The following is a 27,024-nucleotide window of genomic DNA, read 5'->3' as shown; positions in this document are numbered from 1 at the left end:
TCACAGTGCCAGGGACCCGGATTCGATTCCTGGCTTGGGTCCTTGTCTGTGGAGTCTGCACGTTTTCCCCATGTCTGCGTGGGTTTCCTCCCACAGTCCAAAAGACATGCTGGTTAGGTGCATTGGCCACATTAAATTCTCCCTCAATGTACCCGAACAGGCGCCGGAGTGTGGCGACTCGGGGGATTTTTACATTAACTTCATTGCGGTGTTAATGTAAGCCTACTTGTGACTAATTAATAAATAAAAAACTGAATACACCGATGGGATACTTCACATTAGATACTTGGCTGTCCAAAAATAAGGGAAATCTTATTTTACATGCGACGACCACTGGTGTATATGAATAATGATAGATTGTCAATAGCTTTCGGTATGTCTGGACCAATGTGGAAATCCAAATTCCGGAGCAGCAACAAGAAGGAGCCACCCGGAAATGGGGAGTCTGACCAATCAGCGAGCGATAAGGGCGGGACTTCCGGCTGGGTGAATGACCCGGAAACACTAACACGACCTTTTTAATATATCTGTGTGAAAGAAATCCAGTCTCTTTCTCCAGCCATCTTGGATTTGACGAACTAAGGCAGTAAGTGTCTGTGGAAAATCCGCTTCCATCCGTTCATTAAACTGCTCGCAGTGGGCGCAAATTTGGCGTTGTGAGGGAAAGGGGAACTTTACATTTCAGATATTGTGAACATTTACAGGTAAAAGTTGTATGAAGGTAGTGGTTCGACAAAAAAATGTGCGGGGCGGTGAGGGAGGGGGCGGTAGCAATCTCGTGGTGTCCCAGCAGGATTAGTTTTAATGGTGGAGGGGATAGGGTGGGTAAACAGGCCAAGAGCCCGAGGTCTTAACCCGAATATGCTGTTTGAGGCCCTGGGCATGTTTAGCTAGTTATCTGTTTTCACATAGCTTCAATTTTTTCAATGTACTAAGGTAGGCCACGAAAAGTTGTTTCGACCAGACATGCCTTTAGGTTGTGTGGCAGCCATAGTTTGCAGGGAGCCTTTTATCTAAGTAGAAATCGTCTTTAAACTTTTTTTGTGGATTGTTATATTTTGTCCTCTTAAAATTTGATTTTTTTAGGGTATTTGAGCCTATAAAGAAACTTCAATTATTTATCCTTCCTGCTGATTGCCACTCTGGCTACCAGGGCATTTTGTGTTATTAGCGATGGCCTTTTAAGGTGCATGGTGTTCTGGATTTTTCACTTTTTGTCCTTTTCACTTTTTGTCTTTATTTCTGCAAACTATCGTCACAATGAAATGCCGGCTGTTTAAAAATGCCTTTTCCTTAGCCATGCTTGCCATAAACCATAACAAGTCTGTTCTTAATATGCTCTTGGCAAAGACCAAAAGCCCCGGTTGAAGAAAGTATTAGTATTTTTAAGCCCAAATGATTGAACTCTTGAAATATGGTATGTAGCAGTTGAACTCGGGGAAATGAGCCATCGTCATCTATAGCTAATGTAATCATCTTGACATTAGCTGAACTCCATGCATATTTCATTTGTGAATTGAATCCTGTATGTACAGCAACATGACCTAGTTTGGTTATTTTAGTTGTCTGTGCTTGAAGTTGTATCAAGTGCATGTAACTTGTTTCTACAACTCCCAAGTAATATAGAAAATTGCTGCTGCTTTTGATCCATGTGTACTGCACACTTGTAATGCCACTTCACACATTGATCTTCCTTATCTTGACGTTTAAGCATAAGGTGTTAAATGGAAAACACTCAACAGGTCAGTTTGGAATGTTGGTTGTTTCTATCTCTACAGCTGCTGCCTGACCAGTTGAGTGTTTTTCAACATTTTTGTTTCATATTTCCAACATGTTTTGCTTTTGGCATGCTCCTTTGTGCTTCAGCCTTCAAACCAGACTGTACGACTATTCTCTGCAATTCACATGGTTATGATTCCTCAGCTTTGTTCAATGTTTAGCTGACATAGCAAGTTTATGCTTGGCCATTTATGATTCAAATACTGTTTCAATTTGGCTAACTTTTGGCTTGGCCTTGTGTGACTTATTCACTAGTTTTAAAATGTTGCTGTAACTTCTGCAATGGTGGGTGTTTCTGGTGAATCCAGTTTTGTGAACAGCTGTACATTTTGATTAATGCAAGTGTAGCTCAAATCTTCTGTTATGAAGGTTGTACTTTCAAAAGCTTTTCCTCAAGATTTTCCAATGGTAAATTTGTTGCAAAGGGTAAAACTTTTGTCTATCCAGAAATTCCTGGCAACACTGCTTTATGTGAGGGCACACGCTTAATGAGTTTCTGCTAATTGGCTATTTTTCTTTCTAGAAATGCCTGGTGAAGCCACAGAAACCGTTCCTGCCACAGAGCAAGAAATGCAGCAGCCTCAAGCTGAAACAGGTTTGTATACATGTCAACTGTGTGAGGGATCCTTGTTCGCGTTTATGGGTTTTGTTTTGCACTGTGGCAAACCAGCTTATTTTTGGCTCATTCATTAGGATCCCAATAAGCAGTGATCAAGGCTTGGTATATTCATTGTGGGTCGACTTCAGGTCATGCCTGAATATTAGTGCAACTTTTCTATTGACTTATGGCTTTCAAGTATCCAGAGAAATGTGCCCCTCCCCTACGCCCCCCCCCCCCCCCCCCCCAACTTCAAACCAGCTTAAGCGCGTTTTAAAGTTCTGTCATTCACACTTTATTCCCAGATCCCATTTATATTCTTTGTCCCTTCGTTCCAAGTGACTGTAAATGTCCAGCAAGATTGGTATTATACCTCAAAGCGCTGAGCCTTGTTTACATAGCAACATATTTATGGAAAATGTAAAGATTGGTAAGTGGAAGGCAGGTTTCTGCTCCCTTTCAATGGTCAGGAGTAAATGATGCACTGATGAGTGGAAGTCATCTGCGCCAGTGTTAATAAGTGATGGCTTTTGCCAGGGTGTGTATTGTGAATTGTGGGCATTTTCTGAGGGAGGATGAGTGTGAAGTAACCACTTGGACTGCAGTGCTATTGTTTGAATTAAATGTCAGAGGTTGTTAATACTTTGGTGAGATTTCTCTATTGCGGAAAATTGGTCCAGATCAATGCAGAAGTTGGTGACATTTCCTGGGTGGGAGAGTGGACTTCTAAACTTGTGAAGTAAATTGACTTGCTAATTAAAAATAGTTGTTCATGTTTGTTCCCTTGGCCTTTGCATGAGCGTTTTCAAGCGGTGCTTCTAAGGAACAAATTTATTGATTTATGAAGTGGAGTCTTTTTTCCTATTCGTTAGTTCCTCCTTTTTCAGAAAGTTACCTGTGTAATAGAAATAGGCATGCAGTTGTGTTACTGACTTTTCAGATTGTTTTGCACAGCTTTCTGAGGTATAATACCACTGCAGGGCTCTTATTGCAGGTTGCAAAATACTTGGAATAGAGTTGCATTTCTTCTGTAAAAGAGTGTGGTTTTGTGCATTGTTTGCTCCTCACTGTGAATAGCGCTTGAATTAATTAGCATTTTATGAGCAGAGATGTAGCTCTGCATGTAACTGTTACAAAATGGCAGCCATTGCATTCTGTTCAAGCCTTGAACACTGTTAGTGCATGGAGAAACTTCATTGGGATTGGCTTGGGGAGATGGTGGTGAACAGTAAACATAGTCTTGATGCTGCTCTAAGTTTGCACTAAGTATAAACTGGGTATTGGACATGATTGTTAATGTTGTGTGTTAGTTTTATACAGGAGTTGTTGTTTGGTGTTAATGGTTAAGTTGGCCATTTATACTTGTACTTGATTTAAAACAATCCAATATAGTTCTAGTGGCCACTGTAAAAAGTGGTTCAGGAGTGAAAAAAATTGGAATTTTTATTGATTATTTAAATTAGTTGCTTGTTTTTAAGTGACAATTTGATATAGTGAGAGTTGCTGGTGTCATATTGCTGTACAATATGTCTAAAACGTGATGTCACTGGGAACAACTTTACACAATCTTCATAAAGCAGCTTTCAGGGCTGTCAAGTTGACATGCGTTCTGAAATGGATTAATAATTCCGTTAAATGACTTTAGAGTGGCACAAGTTAGTGGCTATGCGGCACACCAGAAACTGTAAGTTGAGCATATTCTGCAGCCAGAAAAGTACAAGTGTAAACATTTTCCACTCTGTGCACTTGTGGTGTTGACGCAAGACTACTTTGTAAACTGGTTTTCTCTGGGGTTTTTCACACTTTGCTTAATAAGTATTTTCTGAGCATCTAGTGGGAAGCTGGTCATTTTACTCTCCATCATCATGTAATCAGAGTACATTATTAATGCATGTGGTCATTTGGTGTCGGGATTGATTTTCTCATGGGGCCATATGGCGCATTCAAACCCTCAAGTAGGATAACTTGCACACCTGGGCAGTTTTGGCTTTATATTGCCTGCTTGTAGTACTGTCCCAAATCCTTTCCAGCAGAAGAACACAGTGATGTCAGCCCTTCTCCTGCCTCTGGGGGAGAAAGCACTGCTCCGAGCGAATTGACTCCAGCTACTGACTCAACAGAATCGGCTGTTACTGAGGTGGCAAGTGAAGCTTCCCAGACTGAGGCCACCACTGAGAATGCAGTGTCTCAGGCTGTTCAGGAGCTTTCAGGTGCGTGTTGACACTGTTAAAATGCTAGCTTTGTCACCGTTACCACCACTAGTGGCCAGGTTTTATGTTTGGATTCTAATTACAAAAGTTGTTTTTGCAGCTGCCGTCTAAGATCCATGTTGAAAATATTGCTGTGCAATAGTCTCTTGAACTAGTCCATTAACTATTTTATAGAAGGTACTACAGCAGTAGCAGTAAAGGGGTCTGACCATGTGCAGGCAAGTGGAGTTGCATTAGTTTTCAATGTGCGAGAATGACAAGTTTCCTTTAGGCGCACACTACATGATGCATGCCACTGAACTATTTCATATCTTTATTACAGCTAAATATCACTGGTTTAAACAAATTCAAGCAAGCAAAGAGCTTGCATACATAAAGTGCATTCTCTTAAAAGGACGTCCCGAAAGTACTGTACATATGAAGAAGTGCAGTAACTCTGCTGATGTAGGAAAATGTGGCGGCCAATTTGCGCAAAATAAAAGTGGACATGCATTGATACGCACTATCTCGGGGTGGCCCGGAGCCCCACACGTGCTAAGAGTTGCATCAAGTGCCATCATTGATGTTTAGGCAAATGCGGCGGCTGGTTTGCGCAAAACAAAATGTGCAGCATACATGAGTTTTAGTTGCATGAAGGTGGAACCGTATCTCTGGGTATTCCAAAGTACTACTTGTTAGCTGCTTTGCTCATGTAGGCAAATGTGCCAGCCAATTTGCGCGAAATAAATGAACCTATTCAAGAGTAAGAGGAGTGTGCATAGTGCCATGGACTGTTGCAAAGCACTTCTGTGCAAGAGATTACTAAGAAGTTCAGTCACTAAGCAGGCAAACATGATAGTCAATTTGTGCAACCAGGCTTTTTGGCACAGGGAGAAAACTCACATTTATACTGCTATCTTTTGAGATTCCCAAAATGCTACTCAACTATTTTGAAGGCAAACCATTAAGATGAAGGCAAATACAGTAGCCAGTTTGCGCTAAGCGATCATGAATGGTGAAGGTAAAGTGATCATCACTCTAGTTGGTGATGTTTTTGCTGGTCTTTGGCATTGTACGATTTAAATTAAATACCTGAATCCTCAGAACACATGGGTTTGGGGGCGGGTGGGTCCATATTCCTGTATTATTTGAAGGGCAGGTACAATGGAGCATTCCCTCAGTACAGCACCAGGGTGTCATCCCAGTTTTGTGACTGAGCTGAAATTCAAGATGTCTGGAGCTGCTGTGTAGCCAGTAAGTCTGCCCCTTCAGGAGAACAGAAAGCAGAGTGTTTAATTGCGCCATACAACTGCAGACACATGAACATTTCACACAATGTTTTTTTCAAGCTGCAGTTGATTACGGTTAAATTTAATTGGGGGAGCAGTTCCCAAAATACTGCATCCATGTGCTTTTTCTTGCATCAGTTTTTTTTGGGGGGGGGTGGCATTGGGAGACGCATAGATATTAGGGACCAGGCCTTGCCCAGGTATAATCAAGTTTTGTGGGTCTTGGTGTTCATGACACGAGTAAAACTGAACTGTCGGGTTAAGTAAGTAGCAGTCGAAAGAAGGGTTATTCATTATTCTCTGGCAGTTGGACTTGACTGAACCTTAACATATTTATTGACTAGTTGCATCATGTAAGAGGAGCAATGCCCTCGGGTGACTTTCTGCTTTCAGTATTAGGTGCTAGATGTTGTATCCGTGTAGGTGAGTTGACTTTAGAGAAAGTAATATTAGCAAGGGTATGAATTGCTATAGTTGGTGGTTGTCATACATTTATTTGCCTGGTGAGTTTGGACGCTTTACTCTTGTGGCTCTTCTCCTGAAGCTGAAATATTTTATAGTTGGTTGCAAATTGCAAAACTTGATTAAATATTTAGAGCAGATTTGTGGAGTGGCTTTGGAAATTGCCAGTATGAGAATTGGACAGTAAAAACAAACTGGTTTGAGTAACTAGTGAAATGGTAGTTTGAGACCGGAGGTGAGGTTACCTTAGTTGGCTAGCTGAATTATGAACTGAAATTAGGAAGCAAAGGGTGAAAGAAGTTTAGAACTCTTCTGCAACTGGTAATTGATACTATTAATGTGAAAATAATTTTGGTTAACCAAAGTTAATTGTGATATGGACGATAGCAGATCATCATGATTTCGTTGAATGGCAGAAGAGCCACAAGGGGCTAAATGGCATCTTTTTTTGCATTTGTGGGATGAAAATATCATATCTTTGCAAGGTTACCAGCTCAATGCTAATCCAGAAGTATTTTATTCTGTTGGGTCTTGAGCCCCCGGTCATGCCTCTGTGCTTTGCTGATTTTCTTGCGATTGAGTCTTGTAACAATGGGCGTGCAGTAGCCTGAACTGAATGAGGAACCTTTTCACTTGACTTTGAGTGCCAGAAGTGTCTATTCCCTTGTATCCAAATGTATCTGTAAATTGTCTTATTAATCACTCATTAATCTTGTTATAGGAAATTTTCCATGGCACTAGTTTTTCTATGTTATAACAATTTTGAGGTTTGCAGCATTATCCTTTTGAATCTCCATTTTGGTAAACAGTCAATGCCTTGTTGAATCGCTGCAATTTGTGACCTGTGGCACTATGATTGCACTCTTAAGCTTTCAGATAAATGATGAACCGGCCTACGAATAATCAGCTGTTTTGTTTTGCAGTGCATTTCTACTGAAGTGTGCCTCATGGATGAATTTTATATTTGTGTTGGTTCTGCGTGTGCGTATCTGTTTGTAACACTGTGACCAAGGATTCAGCCAGTTTTGGTGATTTTGGGTTATCTTTTTTTAAACCTCTTACAGTTGAAGTAGAAATATCTATTTAATTCTTATGCATTTTATTGGGAAAGGGGTCGAGGAGAAAATAGTGGTAGACACCACTGAGCAGAAATTATATTCGATTTTTCCTTCCCTTCCCAACCCGCCACCAAAGATGCAAGTGGATTGACTCAGTCCCCTGTAAACTGGTGGTTATACCAAAGGGAAATATAGGCACTAGAGAAGATGTAGAAAAGATTTAAAACCGAAAAGACTGAACTGGTTGGGACTTTTTTACATAAAAGGTATGGGGTGACCTTGGAGGTTTTTAAAATTTATAAAGGGTTTGATGGGGTAGACGTCTCTTTCTACTTGTACAGAATTCTTAACTAGAGGCTTAACTATGAAATTATCACTAAATTCAATAAAGAATTCGGGAAACACTTTAGAATGTGGCACTTGCTACCACAGGGAGTGGTTGAGACGGATAGTATAGATGCATTTAAGGGCAATCTAAAGTATGAACACAAATGAAATTTGATGGGTATGTTGATGTTAAGACCTTATGGAGCATAAATACTGACTGACCAGTTGGGCTGAATAGCCTGTGGTAGAACACTCCACCGAGGCACTTTTTGTTCCTGGTTTTAGATTATGGGTTTTCCAGCTGGCTCCTGGATTTTTGGTCACATGTTCTCTGGTTCCTTTATTTCACTTGGTGCAATATGCTGTGTGTTAATGACATTCTTGTTTTGAAGTTCAAAACTCCCAGAAATCTCTTCATCTTTGCACAGAAAGGCTTAACCCCTGGTCTGAACTAAAAATGTGAACTAACGTTTGAGAAGACTGTTGGCCTATTTTGTTTCATACTTGTACAAAATGTTGTTAAATTTGGTTTGACAGGTATAGTACTGATTGGTAAGCCCAATCAATTGCAACAAACGATCAAAAATGTTATAAAACCCATCCGAAATGGAGTGTGTAAATGTATTAACTCAATGTTTCTTTTTAAAGGTTTTGGCTTCCTGGTATAATTCTCAATGATTTAATATGTATGTGTTTTTAAACCCAGATTTTAAAAATCTACACTAAATTTGTTTTTAAGGTTTATCTGTAACTCATGTTATCACTCAACTTTCTAGCTGGGGCTGGTACGTCTGCCTCAGAAGCTCCTGCTGTGCCTGATGCAGTCCAAGCACCTGCATCCCCCGTTTCTCCTGAGAAGCCTGTTCAAACTGCAGGTAGACAATAGATGACATCTTGAACTAACAGTGATCTGAGACTTGCAGTTCTGCTAACAACTTCTTGTTTGCTCTTGTGTATTCTCAACTGCTGTAACCACTCCATGTGAAGTGGATGGTGACTTGGGTTTACAGTGTTTTCACCTCTAGATTCAGTCTAGACTGAGATTATGGTTTCTTGTGAAGGCTAGGTGGATCCTAAAGTGAAATGGGTTTGACCAATTGATTCAGTCATTGCAAAACGTGACATAAAAGTGCCTAAATCAATTGTTGATCTTCACTCTGGATCCTATAAGAACTGGAACCCATACCAGTACAGTAAAGAACTTTATCTGAAGTTTGTGTTGAGCGATCAATCTTGGTGAAGTTGGGGAAGCTTTATTCTACATCTTTCTGTCAGATCTAATAATACCTGAAGCCAATTCCACCAAAATGGAAAAGCTCAATTTCCCCAGCACTAACATCACTTCAAATACAGTAATTTTAAATTCAACTTTATTCTAGCTGAAACTTCACCGTTGAATTACTATACCTGGTCAGGTTTTTTTTTAGCCTTTGCCAAGAGTAGTGGCTTGTGCAACCCCTCCCAAAACTCTATCCTGGGAGTTGTAGAGGCCAGGTATGCCTCAATGCTGGCATGGCTGAGATCACAGCCCAGGCACAAATCCAGAAATGTTCCTCGTATACATATTCCAGTGGTACTCCTGGAACAGTTTGATTCTGTTTTTGTTTTAATCTTGTTTGTGTGTTTAAAACGCTTCCATACTAAAGAAGACATGGGAATGTGACTTGAGCATTTGACTTTATAGTGCCCCCAAAAGTCATGATTGTATATTGACGGCCACACAATTTACTACTTGTATACAAATCCGTAAAAGGATCCAATTAAATGAGTGTTTTGAAATCCTTATCCTATCAAGAAATTCAAACTGATAGATGGTTAATGCCATGTTGATCATTCAGTATAATATGACCAATATAAAGTTTTTATTTTACACTTAATGTGGGGATGTGGGTTTAGAATGTTTTCCTATTTTCTCTCGTCTTTCCAATTTCTGTAACCATCTTCTGTTTCTTTAATGTTGTGTTGTCAATAGGCTTATTTAGCAAATTGGAACCAGAATAATACTTGTTTTATCTAAACCAGTGGACTTTAATGATCAGATCTCCTTAATTGGTCACAGCAAATTATTAATATCACCATTGTGATGGACTAGACACCAGAGCACTTAAGTTTTTTTGGCAAACCTAGATTAATTTGAGTGGGCTTTTTGACTGGACTATCTTCCACTTTTCTCAGTTTATGCTGGCCTTTGCAGCTTCAATCATCCATCAAATCAAAAGAATACTTTTTTGGGTGGGGGGGGGGGGGTGTTGATTAAATCTAATTGCACAAGTACAATTAAGTTGTAGATGCCAAGTTCTGGGTCTAGATCCTGTAAAGGAAGAATGTGACCAAATACATGGAGGCATACACTTGCAGAATGGATGTGTATATAGTTGGCAGATGAGTTACAATATAGTGAAGTATGAGGGTGGTGCATTTTGGTAGCAAAAATAGATGCCACATTCTGCGGATAATGTAAATGAGGGTAGAGGAGCAAAAGGACCTAGGCGTACATCACTGAAAGTAGTGACACTGGTAAATGAGGCTATTTAAAACAGCAAATCGAGCTCCTGGGGTTCATTTCTATTGCATAAAATTGAAAAACAGAAGTTATGTTTGCTTCTGCAAAATTTCACTTGTTAAACTTGTACAGCAACACGAGGAGTACTGTGCAGTTTAATCTCCATATTATGAAAAGATGTAGCTGTTGAAGATATAAAGACAATGCCAGAAACTAGGGTTATATACAATGGGAAAAGCTGAGTAGTCTGGGGCTCTTTTTGAGAAGGTGTGAGTTAACCTGATTGAGCACTTTTTAAAGGGTGGACTCAGAATTTGGGGCAACTAAGACCAAAGCCCATAAATGCAAGGTGGTCACTGTTCAATAGGAATTTCAAGGTAGAATGTGGAGCTTTATTACAGAGCTGTTGAGGCAGATAAAATTGACCCATTTACGAGTTGGCTAAGTAAGCACACAAGGGAGAAAGGATGAGGATATGCTGATGGGTGGAATGAAGAAGGGAGGGTGGATGGTTGCTTGTACGCAACAGAAATTACAACATAGATCCACAGGTTAAATGGCCTGTTACTGTGGTGTAGATTTCATTTTAATGTAGTTAAGTACATTTTATGAAAGCGTCTTCATCCAATCTAAATCCTAATGACAACACACTGCTCTTTATGCTCGTATTGATGTTTTTTTGGTTATCTTCAACAGCTACTATTGAAACCTGTTCTGAGCATGAATCAGTTTCTTCAGCCAGTGAGTACATACAGGCTGAATATGAATCCAGCAGTACCAAAAAGATGGAGCTTTCGGCTGCTACTGATTTGCATGGCCCTGGTCTTCAGCTTCCATCCTCCCAAACCACCTTCAATCATTCTTCATCCTTTTTATCTGCTTCTGTGCAATCTCTTGTCCAGCTTCCTTTGGAGCACTCTCTCTCTCCTATCCCTACTGTTTCTACTGAGGTAGCTTCACCTACTGCTGGCCCTGACACTGATCAGCCACCATTACCTGCTGACTGTACTGATGCTGCTGAAAGGCTGCCACCTTCTGACCTGGTTGCTACTTGTGTTATGCATTTGTCTGCTGACCCAGTTGTTGCCACTGTCGATCAGTTGACTTTGCCCACTGACTCAACCACCTCGTTGACTCCATCTGATAGTACTGGAGTAGGTTCTGACTTGAGGCTGTCTGCACCTGAGCAGGTTGCTGTTGCCAATGGTATTGCCCTGCCTACCTGCACTGCCACTAGTGGAGTGTCAGCTGATGCAGTTGATGGCCCCACTATTGATCAGCTGCCCTTGCCCACTGACCCTCCAGCAACTCAGCATTTGACCCATCTGGAAGCAACTGCTATTTTGTCTCTGGAGGATACTAATCAGTCTTTGGTTGATCCAGTTGCCATTCAAGGAGGACTGTCTTCATCTGACAGTATTGATACAGCTACCTTGCCATTGCCTGCTAATACTATTGCTGCAGATGGTCCACCTTCATTTGACCCTGTTGCGTCTTTGACTAATTTAATTGCTGTGCCTGTGCATCATCAGCTGCCCTTTACTGCTTGCCCTGCTTTTGTTGATATTACTGATAGAATGCTTTTGTCTGCTGACTCTGTTCATCCCAACTCTGGACTTTCTCCAGGTGACGGTGCTATTGCCGCCGCTGCCCCTCAATTCCCTTCATATATTGATCCTCTAGTTTCCTCTGGCATGGGCATCAAGCTTGTGGCTTATGAAGTTACAAAAACTGCTGAAGCTGTGTCTCTTCCTGATAATGCTATTGCTACATCAAATGGGCTGTCTTTACCTGACAGTATTGCTATTGCCGTAAGGCCCTTTCCCACTGGCACCGCTGACACTGCCGACGAGGCGTCGCTGCCCGGTGACGCTACCGACCAGGCGTCGCTGCCCGGTGACACTACTGACCAGGCGCCGCTGCCCGCTGACACTACCGACCAGGCGCCGCTGCCCGCTGACACTACCGACGAGGCGTCGCTGCCCGGTGACGCTACCGACCAGGCGTCGCTGCCCGGTGACACTACTGACCAGGCGCCGCTGCCCGCTGACACTACCGACCAGGCGCCGCTGCCTGCTGCCACTACCGACCAGGCGCCGCTGCCTGCTGCCACTACCGACCAGGCGCTGCTGCCCGCTGACACTGCCGACCAGGCGCCGCTGCCGGCTGCCACTACCGACCAGGCGCCGCTGCCCGCAGACACTACCGACCAGGCGCCGCTGCCCGCTGACACTACCGACCAGGCGCCGCTGCCCGCTGACACTACCGACCAGGCGCCGCTGCCCGCTGACACTGCCGACCAGGTCCCGCTGCCCGCTGACACTACCGACCAGGCGCCGCTGCCCGGTGACACTACCGACCAGGTGCTGCTGCCCGGTGACACTACCGACCAGGCGCCGCTGCCCGGTGACACTACCGACCAGGCGCCGCTGCCCGCTGACACTACCGACCAGGCGCCGCTGCCCGCTGACACTGCCGACCAGGTCCCGCTGCCCGCTGACACTACCGACCAGGTGCTGCTGCCCGGTGACACTACCGACCAGGCGCCGCTGCCCGCTCACACTACCGACCAGGTGCTGCTGCCCGGTGACACTACCGACCAGGTGCTGCTGCCCGGTGACACTACCGACCAGGCGCCGCTGCCCGCTGACACTACCGACCAGGCGCCGCTGCCCGCTGACACTGCCGACCAGGCGGCGCTGCCCACTGACACTACCGACCAGGCGCCGCTGCCCACTGACACTGCCGACCAGGCGCCGCTCTCCGCTGCCACTACCGACCAGGCGCCGCTGCCCGCTGCCACTACCGACCAGGCGCCGCTGCCCGCTCACACTACCGACCAGGCGCCGCTGCCCGCTGCCACTACCGACCAGGCGCCGCTGCCCGCTGCCACTACCGACCAGGCGCCGCTGCCCGCTCACACTGCCGACCAGGCGCCGCTGCCCGCTCACACTGCCGACCAGGCGCCGCTGCCCGCTGACACTGCCGACCAGGCGTCGCTGCCCGCTGCCACTACCGACCAGTCGTCGCTGCCCGCTGACACTGCCGACCAGGCGCCGCTGCCCGGTGACACTGCCGACCAGGCGCCGCTGCCCGCTGCCACTACCGACCAGGCGCCGCTGCCCGGTGACACTGCCGACCAGTCGTCGCTGCCCGCTGACACTGCCGACCAGGTCCCGCTGCCCGCTGACACTGCCGACCAGGCGTCGCTGCCCGCTGACACTGCCGACCAGGCGCCGCTGCCCGCTGACACTACCGACCAGGTCCCGCTGCCCGCTGACACTACCGACCAGGCGTCGCTGCCCGCTGACACTACCGACCAGTCGTCGCTGCCCGCTGACACTGCCGACCAGTCGTCGCTGCCCGCTGCCACTACCGACCAGGCGCCGCTGCCCGCTGACACTGCCGACCAGTCGTCGCTGCCCGCTGACACTGCCGACCAGGCGTCGCTGCCCGCTGCCACTGCCGACCAGGCGCCGCTGCCCGCTGACACTACCGACCAGGCGCCGCTGCCCGCTCACACTACCGACCAGGCGCCGCTGCCCGCTGCCACTACCGACCAGGCGCCGCTGCCCGCTGCCACTACCGACCAGGCGCCGCTGCCCGCTCACACTGCCGACCAGGCGCCGCTGCCCGCTCACACTGCCGACCAGGCGCCGCTGCCCGCTGCCACTACCGACCAGTCGTCGCTGCCCGCTGACACTGCCGACCAGGCGTCGCTGCCCGCTGACACTGCCGACCAGGTCCCGCTGCCCGCTGACACTGCCGACCAGGCGCCGCTGCCCGCTGCCACTACCGACCAGTCGTCGCTGCCCGCTGACACTGCCGACCAGGCGTCGCTGCCCGGTGACACTGCCGACCAGGCCCCGCTGCCCGCTGACACTACCGACCAGGCGTCGCTGCCCGCTGGCACTGCCGACCAGTCGTCGCTGCCCGCTGGCACTGCCGACCAGGCGTCGCTGCCCGCTGACACTACCGACCAGGCGTCGCTGCCCGCTGACACTGCCGACCAGGCGTCGCTGCCCGGTGACACTGCCGACCAGGCCCCGCTGCCCGCTGACACTACCGACCAGGCGTCGCTGCCCGCTGGCACTGCCGACCAGTCGTCGCTGCCCGCTGGCACTGCCGACCAGGCGTCGCTGCCCGCTGACACTGCCGACCAGGTCCCGCTGCCCGCTGACACTACCGACCAGGCGTCGCTGCCCGCTGACACTGCCGACCAGGTCCCGCTGCCCGCTGACACTGCCGACCAGGCGTCGCTGCCCGGTGACACTGCCGACCAGGCCCCGCTGCCCGCTGACACTACCGACCAGGCGTCGCTGCCCGCTGGCACTGCCGACCAGGCGTCGCTGCCCGCTGACACTGCCGGCCAGGCCCCGCTGCCCGCTGACACTGCCGACCAGGCGTCGCTGCCCGGTGACACTGCCGACCAGGCCCCGCTGCCCGCTCACACTGCCGACCAGGCGTCGCTGCCCGCTGACACTGCCGACCAGGCGTCGCTGCCCGGTGACACTGCCGACCAGGCGCCGCTGCCCGCTGGCACTGCCGACCAGGCGTCGCTGCCCGGTGACACTGCCGGCCAGGCCCCGCTGCCCGCTGACACTGCCGGCCAGGCCCCGCTGCCAGCTGGCACTGCCGACCAGTCGTCGCTGCCCGGTGACACTGCCGGCCAGGCCCCGCTGCCAGCTGGCACTGCCGACCAGGCCCCGCTGCCCGCTGACACTGCCGGCCAGGCCCCGCTGCCAGCTGGCACTGCCGACCAGGCCCCGCTGCCCGCTGACACTGCCGACCAGGCACATCAGCTGAACTTGTCAGCTATCACAATGGACAAGGAGTCTTCATCTGATCCTGTGACTCATGGTCTTCCCTTATCTGCCCCTGATATTGTCACCCTGACTTTGCCCACTGATGCAGTTGTTCCATCTGGAACATCTTTAGCTCAAACTGTGGTTGATGTCACTGGTGCTGCACCATTGTCCACTAGTCCCATTGCTTCCCGTGCTATTGATGTTCTGGATGGTCCTCCAATTGCTTCCATTGATACTCCTGACCTGCCATTGTCAGTTAATTCTCTGGACATTGCAATGGATAAGTTGTCAGCTGATCCTCCAGTTGTTGCCGCTCTGGCAACTGAGATACAAGTTGCCAGATCCATGGGCACCACTGAACCATCTTCAGCCATCGGTGCAGCTGACGAACCACAATTGTCTACTCCCTCAGTAGACTTTTCTGTGCATCTCGACACACCCAGTGATAAGGTGTCTGCATCTGACAAGACACTGACTGTAGTCCAACCTGTTCAACTGCTTCAATCTCCTGACTTGTCTGTTTCAGAGCTACACCCCCTTGAGTTAACCTCACCTGACCAAGTTGTTCAGTGTACTGACTTGCTTTTGTCTCTTGACCCTTCTGTCAATGCACAGCTTCAGCCTCCCCTGCATGCTGCTGCTGAGCTGCCTCCTTCTCTGCCTGTTTCTGATTATTCATCTCATGAAGCACCTTCATCCACTGAACTTTCTTTATCGTCAGAATCTAGAGCACCTGTCACTGATTTTCCATCATCTTTCACTCTTGCATCTGCCTCTGATCAACTCACTGCCCCACCCCCTGAATCATCTTCAGCTGCCCAAATTGATGATGATGAGATGCCGCCATTGATTTCTGCTGTCGACGAGACTCCCCTCCACGAAGCTCCTGCCCCACCTGTTATTGAGAAGGCAATTCCCAAGACTGCTTCAACCGCAAAGGAGCCTGTGGCGAAGCAGAATGATCAGGGTATTTAGTTTGGTTGAGGTGTGCATGTAGTAGTGTCCTGTCTAATTGAACTGGGAAGTAAAGGCTTGTCCTACAAAAGTTCACGTTCAGGAACGGGCTAACTTTTAAGTGAGGCACTTGACTCTGGAGGATTTGTGTTGTTGGAATGTATTCTATCCCCCAGCATGAAAAGGGCACTTTAGAGTTAGCCCATCCTTCTACAAAGGAAAGTGATGTGGTATGAAATCTGTACTTTATGTAAAGTCTAGAATAATTTCTCTATCATTAGCATTAACTACCTTATCTTGTAAAATGGGGATGGGAGGAAGATGAGTTATAACTACCAAATATTGCATGTCCTTTTGAGTTGCAGAAGTTGTCTTTGGTAACCTACTTTTATTTGAAGAATTGCTGCCTCTTTTGGAGCAAGTCAGCTACATAATGTACAAATTTCAACTGTCCACAGGGTGTTTAGAGCTTGCGTACTAATGGCAACGTGGAATCCACTTTTTCTTTTGTTTTCTTCACAAGTGGGACTTAACACTGGAGTGAACTGGTTTGGAATAGGTTAATAGACACTATTAGTACACTAATCTGTATTAACATCTTGTCTCACATGCTAAAAGTGACCTGCCTCCCTCAACCTGTGAATACTTGCAGTACACTTTGGTTCTTGTGTGTATTCGAATGAGGACCATTATGTTCACTGCGTACCCAAAGCCTGAGGCAAACTTTAGAGTTTGCTTTTATTTTAAATCCCAGGTTGTTTTGCAAGTTTGTTGGCCTATTTTCTGCACACAGGATGAGCATTGCAGGCATGAATATGGAGAATTTACGGCACCTGTATAAGTTGGAGTGTTATCTGGTACTGAGAATGTTCACGCTAACCTTTTATTGCTTTTTAGCTTATTGCATGGTGTGAAAGCATAATCAGTAGACAGCATTGTAATATCCAGATCTGGTTTTCTCCTTTGCCTACAACAGATTGAAGGTAAAAAAAAAAATCCCGTAATGCCACAAAAGGTGTTTTTATCCAGTGTATCATTCATTGGGTTCTGAGGTTTGTTGCTTGATGGCTTTGTAGAAATAGATCAATAAGTCAATGTTGCAACTTTTTAAAATAAAACTGTTGTTCGAGGTTAAAGCTTTAGTGCACAAATTTACACCTTTTCTCCACCTTAGCATGGCTGTAACATGGTTATGGTAACTACAATAAAGTGGTGTTTCTCACTTTTTTTCCAGACAAGTATCACACTTTCTTTGAAACTCACTAAAGTGCCACAAACCTAGAAAATGTGCAGAGTACTGTACTAAATATCTGACATTTTGTAGGGTCTGGGACAGAATCGGACAGCGATGAGTCGGTACCAGAACTGGAGGAACAGGATACAACGCAGACAGCGACACAGCAAGCTCAGGTGTGTCTGCAAATATGTGAATAAGCACCCTGTAACCCTGTCAAAAGGCAAAAAGTCTTTATTGTGTACAGTCCTATCTCCTGACACTTCCTCCAGTTTTAACATCTTTCATGGGGTGAGCGTCACTGGCATTAGTTGCTCATCCCTAATTATCCATGGAGGTGTTGGTGAGGTGCTACTTTGAACCACTGCAGCCTGTGGTGTAGGTACACCTACAGTGCAGTTAAGAAGTAAGTTCCAGGTTTTTGACCCAGTGACAATAGAGCAGTGGTTATAGTTTCAAGTCCGGGTGTTGTGGTTTGGAAGGTAACTTGCAGGTGGAAGCTCTGAAGTTTCCCACATGTCTGCTGCCCCTGTCCTAGTTGGAAGAGTTTGGCAAGTACTGTTGAAGGAGCTTTGGTGAGTTACTGCAGTGCACCTTGTAAATGATGCACACTGCTACTGTGTTAGTGGTGGGTGCGGTATCAGCTGCTTTGCCCTTGAATGTGTCGAGCTTAGAGTAAGGTAAGTGGAGATTATTCCATCACACTCTTGATGTTGCCTTGTAGATAGTGGACAGACTTTGGGAAGTTAGGAGTTGAGTTACTGTCTGCAGTATTCCCAGCCTCTGACTGACCTGCTCTTGTAACTGCAGTATGTATATGGTTGGTCCAGTTCAGTCCTTTCTTTCTCCCTCTCTCTCTCCCCCCCGCCCCCGCATATTTATAGTGGGGAATCCCGTGATGGTAATGCCATTGAATGTCAAGGAGAGATGGGTGGATTCTCCCTTGTTGGAGATCGTCATTGCCTGGCACTTGTGTGATGGAAATATTACTTGCAACTTATCAAGCCAAGCCTAAGTGTTGTCCAGGTCTTGATGCATGACTGAATGGATTGCTTTATTATCTGAGGAGATGCAAATAGTGTTGAACACTGCAATCATCAGTGAACATCCCCACTTCTGACCTCATGATGGAAAGAAGGCCATTGATGAAGCAGCTGGAGATGGTTGGGCCCAGAACACTATCCTGAGGAACTCCTGCAACAATGGCCTCCAGTAACCGCAACCATCTTCCTTTGTGCTGGGTAGAAAAGAGTTGTCTGTTCTCTTTCCCCCATCCCCGAGTCCTGTTGACTTCAATTTTACTCGGGTTTCTTGATGTCGCACTCAGTCAAATGCTGCCTTGATATCAGTGGCAGTCGCTGTCACCTTACCTCTGAAGTTTAACTCTTGTCCCCATTTGGACCATATCTAATTCCACTTCACATGGTCATTCATGTACCACTTGTTACCACTCATCCACTCAGCTCCAGATATTTGCTTTCTCGTGACATTGTTTGCCTTCCTAACTGAAAGGGGATCTGCATGCATATTGAGCAAAAGCTGCTACGTCGTGGAATTTAAATGTTGAATCACTGTGAAGGGGCTAAAGTTTCACGCGCCTTTGCACCAATGTTTACTGCACTAATCTTTCTTGTATATTGTTCAATAAATAAAGGTTGAAAGTTGTTTGAGACAATTGTGTCAGGTTTCTTTTGTGAGTGGAATAAAAGTTGAAATCCTTTCACCTCTTCCCCTCTTGAATGTGTTATGATATGCCGAGGATGTGATCAGTATTGACTGCCAAGCTGGCAAATCTTCATGGCTTGGAGTTTCTTCTGCTTTTGTGCCTGAGACGCACCTGAGATCTGGGTGTCAACGCTTTGAGCACAAGTTGCGCGCATAACTACAATATGCTTAAGTCTCCAAGCACTCTTATGTCCGTCCGTCGACTCAAATCTTTGCCTGCAAACTGACTACACCCCCTCAACTCTCATGACTACTGTACAATTGTGCATGTTTGTCGAGTGGTGGGGTGGGCCATCTCAACATTGTGGCCGGATTTTTGGGTGCAGTAAGTAGGTTGGGAGAAGAAAAACTATCCTTGCTGAGACCAGCTCTGTAGTTTCTATTTGTTCCGGTCAATTTTATGGCACGAGATCACGTTGTCAATTGTGTACTCTTTCTGGCACTAGACAGCATCCTGGGATAGGAATTTTAACTCCATTGAATGAGAGCTGCTTCACTGCTCTAAAGTCAAATTTGGGACCCTTGTACGGAGTCAAACAAACCACGAGTACATGTGCACTTAGCCACAGTCATAACGATTAACCACTTGGGGCGAATGGGATCAAAGGTTATGGGGGAAAAGGCAGGATTGGGCTATTGCGTTGGATGATCAGCCATGATCATCATGAATGGTGGAGTAGGCTCGTAGAGCCAAATGGCCTCCTGTTTCTATCTTCTATGTAATTGAGGCAGTTATACTTAATGTGGAGTTAGTCTTGTGTGGGGATTTTCTTTACTCTAAGTGACAATTTAGTTACTCCTTCCCTTGTTTTAAAGCTTGCAGCTGCAGCCGAAATAGATGAAGAGCCAGTCAGCAAAGCAAAACAGAGCAGAAGTGAAAAGAAGGCACGGAAAGTGAGTAAAGATTTCTCAGCCTAGATTACAATTTGTGTAAGCATAAAGGTATTCCATGTTCTGTTTATTGGAGAGTTGAGGCACCTGCCTCTACTACATTCGTGCAAAATTTAATAGGCTTCCAGTAATTGTGGCTTAGCCATTTTTGGGTACTGTTTGGAGCATTTATTTAACATCGTGAGATGATGTCTTTATTAAGTTGGCGCACGGATTTTGTATTGCAATTTCTTAATACGAGTTTGGGATCTTGGGCTCTTGAACAGAGACTAAGAGCTTTTCAAAGGAAGGAGCCAGAGTCAGCTTCTGTCTGCTCTGTAACCAGCCACTGCGCAGTGTTCATAGAAACCCTACAGTACAGAAGGAGGCCGTTCGGCCCATCGAGTCTGCACCAACCACAATCCCACCCAGGCCCTACCCCCACATATTTACCCACTAATCCCTCTAACCTATGCATCTCAGGACTCTAAGGGGCAATTTTTTTTTTTTAACCTGGCCAATCAACCTAACCCGCACATCTTTGGACTGTGGGAGGAAACCGGAGCACCCGGAGGAAACCCACGCAGACACGAGGAGAATGTGCAAACTCCACACAGACAGTGACCCGAGCCGGGAATCGAACCCGGGACCCTGGAGCTGTGAAGCAGCAGTGCTAACCACTGTGCTACCGTGCCGCCCGTAAATGTTAGTGAATACTTTTCAGTTTTCACTTTTCTGGAGTTCTGCCAAGCAGCTCCTCCAACTAAATTAAATCTATGTATTTGCAGTTGGTGCCTTATCCAGACATGCAAGTTTATTTTTAAAACAACTGAACAAAATGTTAAATTCTGATGTAATTGGAATTTTCCTTATTTTCCTTTGCAGGCGATGTCAAAGCTAGGGCTTCGCCAGGTTACTGGGGTAACCAGAGTCACGATAAGGAAATCTAAAAACATCTTGTTCGTCATCACAAAACCAGATGTTTACAAGAGCCCTGCATCAGATACCTATATTGTTTTTGGTGAAGCCAAGGTAAACTAATGTAAATCTCTCTAATATTGGGTCTTTTCCCAAACTTCAGGTCTCTTTCCTGCAAAATGAGTAGGAATGAAGGTCCTATTGTGGAACTGGGCGAGACCTTGTTGCCAGACCTGGCCAATTTGTGCCATTTCCTTATACTGACATTCACAGATGTCTGAAATCACCTGGAGCTATATTTTGCACAGTTGGGCAACCCTGCTACAACTTTTCGGTACTTTTTCCTCCCTCCCTTCTTGCACTCTTCAATGTATCGATTTTTCTACTTTTGCTTCTATCCAAAGCTGTTGCTTTGAAAGGATGCTTCTTGCAATGTCAAGATGATGGCTATTCTGCAACAAAAGTAACTTTATGTTTCTGCTCATCTGCCTAGATTGAAGACTTATCTCAGCAAGCTCAACTGGCTGCTGCAGAGAAATTCAAGGTACAGGGAGAATCTGTTGCCAATATCCAAGAAAACACACAAACTCCAACCGTACAGGAGGAGAGTGAAGAAGAAGAGGTATGTTTGTCTCCTATTATTGTCATGAATTTTCTGTATAAACATGCTACTGTCTATATCTGCTACTGCTTCGATTCCATCCATGATCTGACCAAACTGATCTATGTACCAGCAAGATCACAAGTGCGCCTTGGGAACCAAGAACAGGAGTAGGCCATTCAGCCTCAAGTCTGTTCAGTCATTCAATTGAATCATGGCTGGTCTGTATTTTAATTCATTCTTGGGATGTGGGTGTTGCCGGCTAGGCCAGCATTTATTGCCTTTTCCTAATCCCCTTGAAATCAGTAGCATTTCAGAGCTCCCCCACCCCCCAAAAAATCCTTTAGTCCTAGTTCTATGCTTGAAAGATTACAAGATTAATCTATGAAACCACTCCTCCGAATTTAACTTTGGTGCTACTCGCTGCATCGTTACTTGAGAAAGGATATACTGGCACTGGAGGGGGTGCAGAGGAGATTCACTAGGTTGATTCCGGAGTTGAGAGGGTTGTATTATGAGGAGAGACTGAGTAGACTGGGACTATACTCATTGGAATTCAGAAGAATGAGGGGAGCTCTTATAGAAACATAAGATTATGAAGGGAGTAGATAAGATAGAAGCAGGGAGGTTGTTTCCACTGGCGGGTGAAACTAGAACTAGGGCATAGCCTCAAAATAAGGGGGAGCAGATTTAGGACTGAGTTGAGTAATTTCTTCACAGAAAGGGTTGTGAATCTGTGGAATTCTCTGCCCAGTGAAGCAGTTGAAGCTACCTCATTAAATGTTTTTAAGGCAAGGATAGATAAATTTTTGAACAGTAAAGGAATTAAGGGTTATGGTGAGCGGGCGGGTAAGTGGAGCTGAGTCCACAAAAAGATCAGCCATGATCTTATTTAATGGCAGGGTAGGCTCGAGGGACCAGATGGCCTACTCCTGCTCCTAGTTCTTATGTTCTTATCCCCTCATGACTGGTCATTTCTGAGGCGAGGTGCTCCTAAATAAACATTTGCCTTTCTAAATATGGAATAGCCTAATTTTCATATATTTTGGCAGTTTATTTCTCTCTCTCTCTCCCCCTCCCCAAAGGCACTTGGGTTCTTTGGCACTCGTCCTTCAGTCTTTTAAATAACTGACAGTTATGTAACTCTCAACTGAGCATTGGCAGATTATGCGATTGTGGAGGGCAACGCAACTCAGCCTGCAGTTGCGAAGGGCAACTAGGCCTGATGCTTTTGATAGTGGATAGTGATCAAAAATGTTTGGGGAGTCAAATTCTGCATGGGCCCAATGAGCCTACCTGTTGTGTCTGACCCACCAATATTAAAAAATGATCTTGGCCATTGATGGTGGGTGGGGCAAAGCAACCCCATGGATGTTTCAAGTTGCAGTAAAGGAGGAACAGAATTGCAGTATTGACTATCTAAATTTAGTTAGAATTGAAGCACCGAAACATTGTTTGTAGAACTACCGCACGTGTCCAGAAATCTTGCATTATTTGCATAGTTTAATTTTAAATAACTTGTGAATGCTGTAGTGTGCTATTGTAAACATTGTGCCATTTATAATGCTATAGGTTCACCTTGTGCTCTCACCTCATGGGGTGAGAAAGGTATGCAGCTTTGGTTTGAATAAATGGAGGGGGAAAAGATATGGAGAAATTACTATTTTTAATTTCTTTAGGTTGATGAGACTGGTGTGGAGGTCAAGGACATAGAATTAGTCATGTCCCAAGCGAACGTGTCGAGGGCTAAGGCTGTCCGAGCATTGAAAAATAACAACAACGATATTGTAAATGCTATTATGGTAAGTTCCGTTATTTGCTTTTTTTTTTAATGTGTTCTTTGGGATCGGGAAAGTTGTAGTAATTTGACTTTACTGCAATCTTGTCAGCATATGAATATTAATGTCAGAATTGACAATGAAACAGCTGTTTCCAAATTTAGTCTACTATTGTAGCTTTAAATGGTTCAATGTGATGCTGAATATTGTATGATTTTGATCATTTTTATTTTTGCAGGAATTGACAATGTAAACGTCAGAAAAAGCAGGAGTGAGTACCAATCCCATTGGTGCAGCTTCAGTACATTTGTACCATTTATATTGAAAAACTTCAAATAAAAATGTGGCTTGAAATAGTTAAATGTATTTAGACTGGTGTGTCTATTCCTTGTGAAATTTTAAGTACTGAATAGGTACGACATAAAGATTGGAATAAAGCTTGGTTTGCACTTCTGCAAACCTTGGCGTCAGTAAATGTTTTGATGCGGGTGAAACATCGCACAACGGCAGCATTAAGATTGTTTCCTGTTACTCACAAATTTTGACAATGTAACTCCAATGTAGTGAGCACTGGTATACATGAGTGTGTTAAATCTCATGGGACACTGACCACAATCTTTAAGTCTCACAACACCAGGTTAAAGTCCAACAGGTTTATTTGGTAGCAAATACCATAAGCTTTCGGAGCGATGCCCCTTCGTCAGATGGAGTGGTCTCTGTTCTCCAACAGTGCACAGAGACACAGAAATCAAGTTACAGAATACTAATTAGAATGCAAATCTCTACAGCCAGCCAGGTCTTAAAAGGTACAGATAATGTGGTTGGAGGGAACATTAAGCACAGGTTAAAGAGATGTGTATTGTCTCCAGACAGAACAGCTGGTGAGATTCTGCAAGATCAGGGGGAAAGCTGTGGGGGTTACAGATAGTGTGACATAAATCCAACATCCCGGTTTAGGCCGTCCTCATGTGTGTGGAACTTGGCTATCAGTTTCTGCTCAGCGACTCTGCGCTGTCGTGTGTCATGAAGGCCGCCTTGGAGACCTTCAGAGCACCCTCCGTGCTCTCATCCCACGTACTCCACGCGTTGGAGATCTCTACTGCCTCCCAAAAATACACACGGCGAACACACCCGGCCGTCCCATCGTTTCAGGAAATGGGACCCAGTGCGAGAAGCTCTCCGGCTATGTCGAGGGCATCTTGAAACCCATTGTACAAAGAACCCCCAGCTTTTGTCGCGACACTACGGACTTCCTACAGAAACTCAACACACATGGAGCAGTTGAACCAGGAGCACTCCTCGTCACAATGGATGTCTCGGCACTCTACACCAGCATCCCCCACAATGATGGCATTGCTGCAACTGCCTCAGTACTCAATGCCGTCAACTGCCAGTTTCCAGGTGCAATTTTACAACTCATCCGCTTCATCCTGGACCACGATATCTTCACCTTCAACAACCAGTTCTTCATCCAGACACACGGAACAGCCATGGGGACAAAATTCGCACCTCAATATGCCAACATCTTCATGCACAGGTTCGAACAAGACTTCTTCACCGCACAGGACCTTCAACCGATGCTATACACTAGATACATCGATGACATTTTCTTCCTTTGGAGTCATGGTGAGCAATCACTGAAGCAACTATATGATGACATCAACAAGTTCCATCCCACCATCAGACTCACCATGAACTACTCTCCGGAATCGGTTGCATTCTTGGACACACGCATCTCCATTAAGGACGGTCGCCTCAGCACCTCACTGTACCGCAAGCCCACGGATAACCTCACGATGCTCCACTTCTCCAGCTTCCACCCTAAACACGTAAAAGAAGCCATCCCCTACGGACAAGCCCTCCGAATACACAGGATCTGCTCGGATGAGGAGGATCGCAACAGACACCTCCAGACGCTGAAAGATGCCCTCATTAGAACAGGATATGGCGCTCGACTCATCGATCAACAGTTCCGACGCGCCACAGCGAAAAACCGCACCGACCTCCTCAGAAGACAAACACGGGACACGGTGGACAGAGTACCCTTCGTCGTCCAGTACTTCCCCGGAGCGGAGAAGCTACGGCATCTCCTCGAGCCTTCAACATGTCATTGATGAAGACGAACATCTCGCCAAGGCCATCCCCACACCCTCACTTCTTGCCTTCAAACAACCACGCAACCTCAAACAGACCATTGTCCGCAGAAAACTACCCAGCCTTCAGGAGAACAGTGACCACAATACCACACAACCCTGCCACAGCAACCTCTGCAAGACGTGCCGGATCATCGACACGGATGCCATCATCTCACGCGAGAACACCATCTACCAGGTACACGGTACCTACTCTTGCAACTCCGCCAACATTGTCTACCTGATACGCTGCAGGAAAGGATGTCCCGAGGCATAGTACATTGGGGAAACCATGCAGACGCTACGACAACGGATGAATGAACGCCGCTCGACAATCACCAGGCAAGACTGTTCTCTTCCTGTGGGGGAGCACTTCAGCAGTCACGGGTATTCAGCCTTGGATCTTCAGGTAAGCGTTCTCCAAGGCGGCCTTCACGACACACGACAGCGCAGAGTCGCTAAGCAGAAACTGATAGCCAAGTTCCGCACACATGAGGACGGCCTAAACCGGGATGTTGGATTTATGTCACATTATCAGTAACCCCCACAGCTTGCCCCTGGTCTTGCAGAATCTCACCAGCTGTTCTGTCTGGAGACAATACACATCTCTTTAACCTGTGTTTAATGTTCCCTCCAACCACATTATCTGTACCTTTTAAGACCTGGCTGGCTGTAGAGATTTGCATTCTAATTAGTATTCTGTAACTTGATTTCTGTGTCTGTGCACTGTTGGAGAACAGAGACCACTCCATCTGACGAAGGAGCAGCGCTCCGAAAGCTTATGGTATTTGCTACCAAATAAACCTGTTGGACTTTAACCTGGTGTTGTGAGACTTCTTACTGTGCTTACCCCAGTCCAACGCCGGCATCTCCACATCACAATCTTTAATACAGATTTGTACGGTGATTTGTGTGTAATTTTAAGGATAGACCTGTTGGATTAATTAGGGCTTCTGATACTTCATTCTGATGTCCTAAAGCTTAGTTCTTGTCATACACATTTCTGTTTAATTTATCTGGGCATTGAATTAATCTTGTTATAGAGGTAAAATAAGTATAAAGCATGGAGTGAACAAGAGATTGTCACTTGCAATCTCCCAAAGCAAGAACCTGAAGAGATATATTGGAATTTGTCCCAGAGCTACAATATTTAACTTCGTGGTGCTTGTGAAACGAGTTTGGCCTTTTCATTCTGGTTACTTATTTGAGAGTATGGTGTTGTCTTGTAGATCACTAACCACATGCACGCTTTCAAATGCTGTTTAAATGGATTAATTTCAACATCAATACAGTCTTGAATGTGTGCTGCATGATGTGCTCCATTTTTAGTGTAACAGCAGAGCTGAATCTTGCCAAAATGGGCTTTTGGTTTCTGGATTAGACACTGATAACTGTGTAACTTTGCCAACTATTATTGAAGAAAATTAGTGGAGTACAAACATGAGCCTATGTTAGTGAAGGTGCGGCATTCTCAAAACCCAAAGAAATTGTCTCTTGCATTAATGTTTGAAAATGCTAAATGAATGAGGTGCTAATAGATGTTCTTGATTGCATATTCAATGAAAAGATTCAAGTCACTGAACTGGGGGAAGGAAATAAACTGTACTTCACATCCTTAATGCTGAGCTTTCAGCACTAAATTACTGCGCTGGCACAGAATATCTTGTAGCTCGCCATTTTTGTGCTTTCTGTGTGACAGTTGATTTGCAAGCGTCAAGGAATAAACAAGTGATCCACAATTTTGACCAGTACTGTGAAACTTTCAGTCAAGTAACATGACTCCTTCGCCTCCCATTTCG

General features: G+C 45.7%; 1 protein-coding gene across 13 annotated transcripts; it reads left to right on the top strand.

Annotated features, from left to right (window-relative positions):
• Positions 1–479: 479 nt before the first annotated feature.
• Positions 480–23,459, top strand: naca (nascent polypeptide associated complex subunit alpha). 13 transcript variants are annotated; one of them, XM_078201226.1, is made up of 12 exons: positions 496–586; positions 2,303–2,374; positions 4,411–4,587; positions 8,479–8,577; positions 10,902–10,946; positions 15,828–15,980; positions 17,292–17,377; positions 19,743–19,820; positions 20,682–20,828; positions 21,208–21,336; positions 22,995–23,117; positions 23,332–23,459. In XM_078201226.1, the coding sequence occupies exons 2-12, from the start codon at positions 2,305–2,307 to the stop codon at positions 23,344–23,346; spliced, it is 1,122 nt and encodes a 373-aa protein (XP_078057352.1). In that variant the 5' UTR covers positions 496–586; positions 2,303–2,304; the 3' UTR covers positions 23,347–23,459. The 13 variants fall into 13 exon arrangements, with proteins under 13 accessions (XP_078057353.1, XP_078057354.1, XP_078057357.1 ...); XM_078201222.1 differs by having other exon boundaries at positions 15,735–15,980; XM_078201224.1 differs by having other exon boundaries at positions 4,408–4,587.
• The last annotated feature ends 3,565 nt before the right edge of the window (positions 23,460–27,024 follow it).

Source organism: Mustelus asterias, chromosome X, assembly GCF_964213995.1.
Source record: "Mustelus asterias chromosome X, sMusAst1.hap1.1, whole genome shotgun sequence".
NCBI lineage: Eukaryota > Metazoa > Chordata > Chondrichthyes > Carcharhiniformes > Triakidae > Mustelus > Mustelus asterias.
Note: the sequence above shows the minus strand (reverse complement) of the source record. Positions and strands in the feature narration are given on the sequence as shown.

What these genes read in the sequence shown, in the direction of transcription:
- naca (XM_078201220.1), top strand. Translation starts at nt 2,305, where the DNA reads ATGCCTGGTGAAGCCACAGAAACCGTTCCTGCCACAGAGCAAGAAATG. An exon ending in TGAATCAGTTTCTTCAGCCA is followed by an intron (nt 10,947 to 15,734) that starts GTGAGTACATAC and finishes CTTTATCGTCAG; the next exon opens with AATCTAGAGCACCTGTCACT. An exon ending in GTGAAAAGAAGGCACGGAAA is followed by an intron (nt 19,821 to 20,681) that starts GTGAGTAAAGAT and finishes TTTCCTTTGCAG; the next exon opens with GCGATGTCAAAGCTAGGGCT.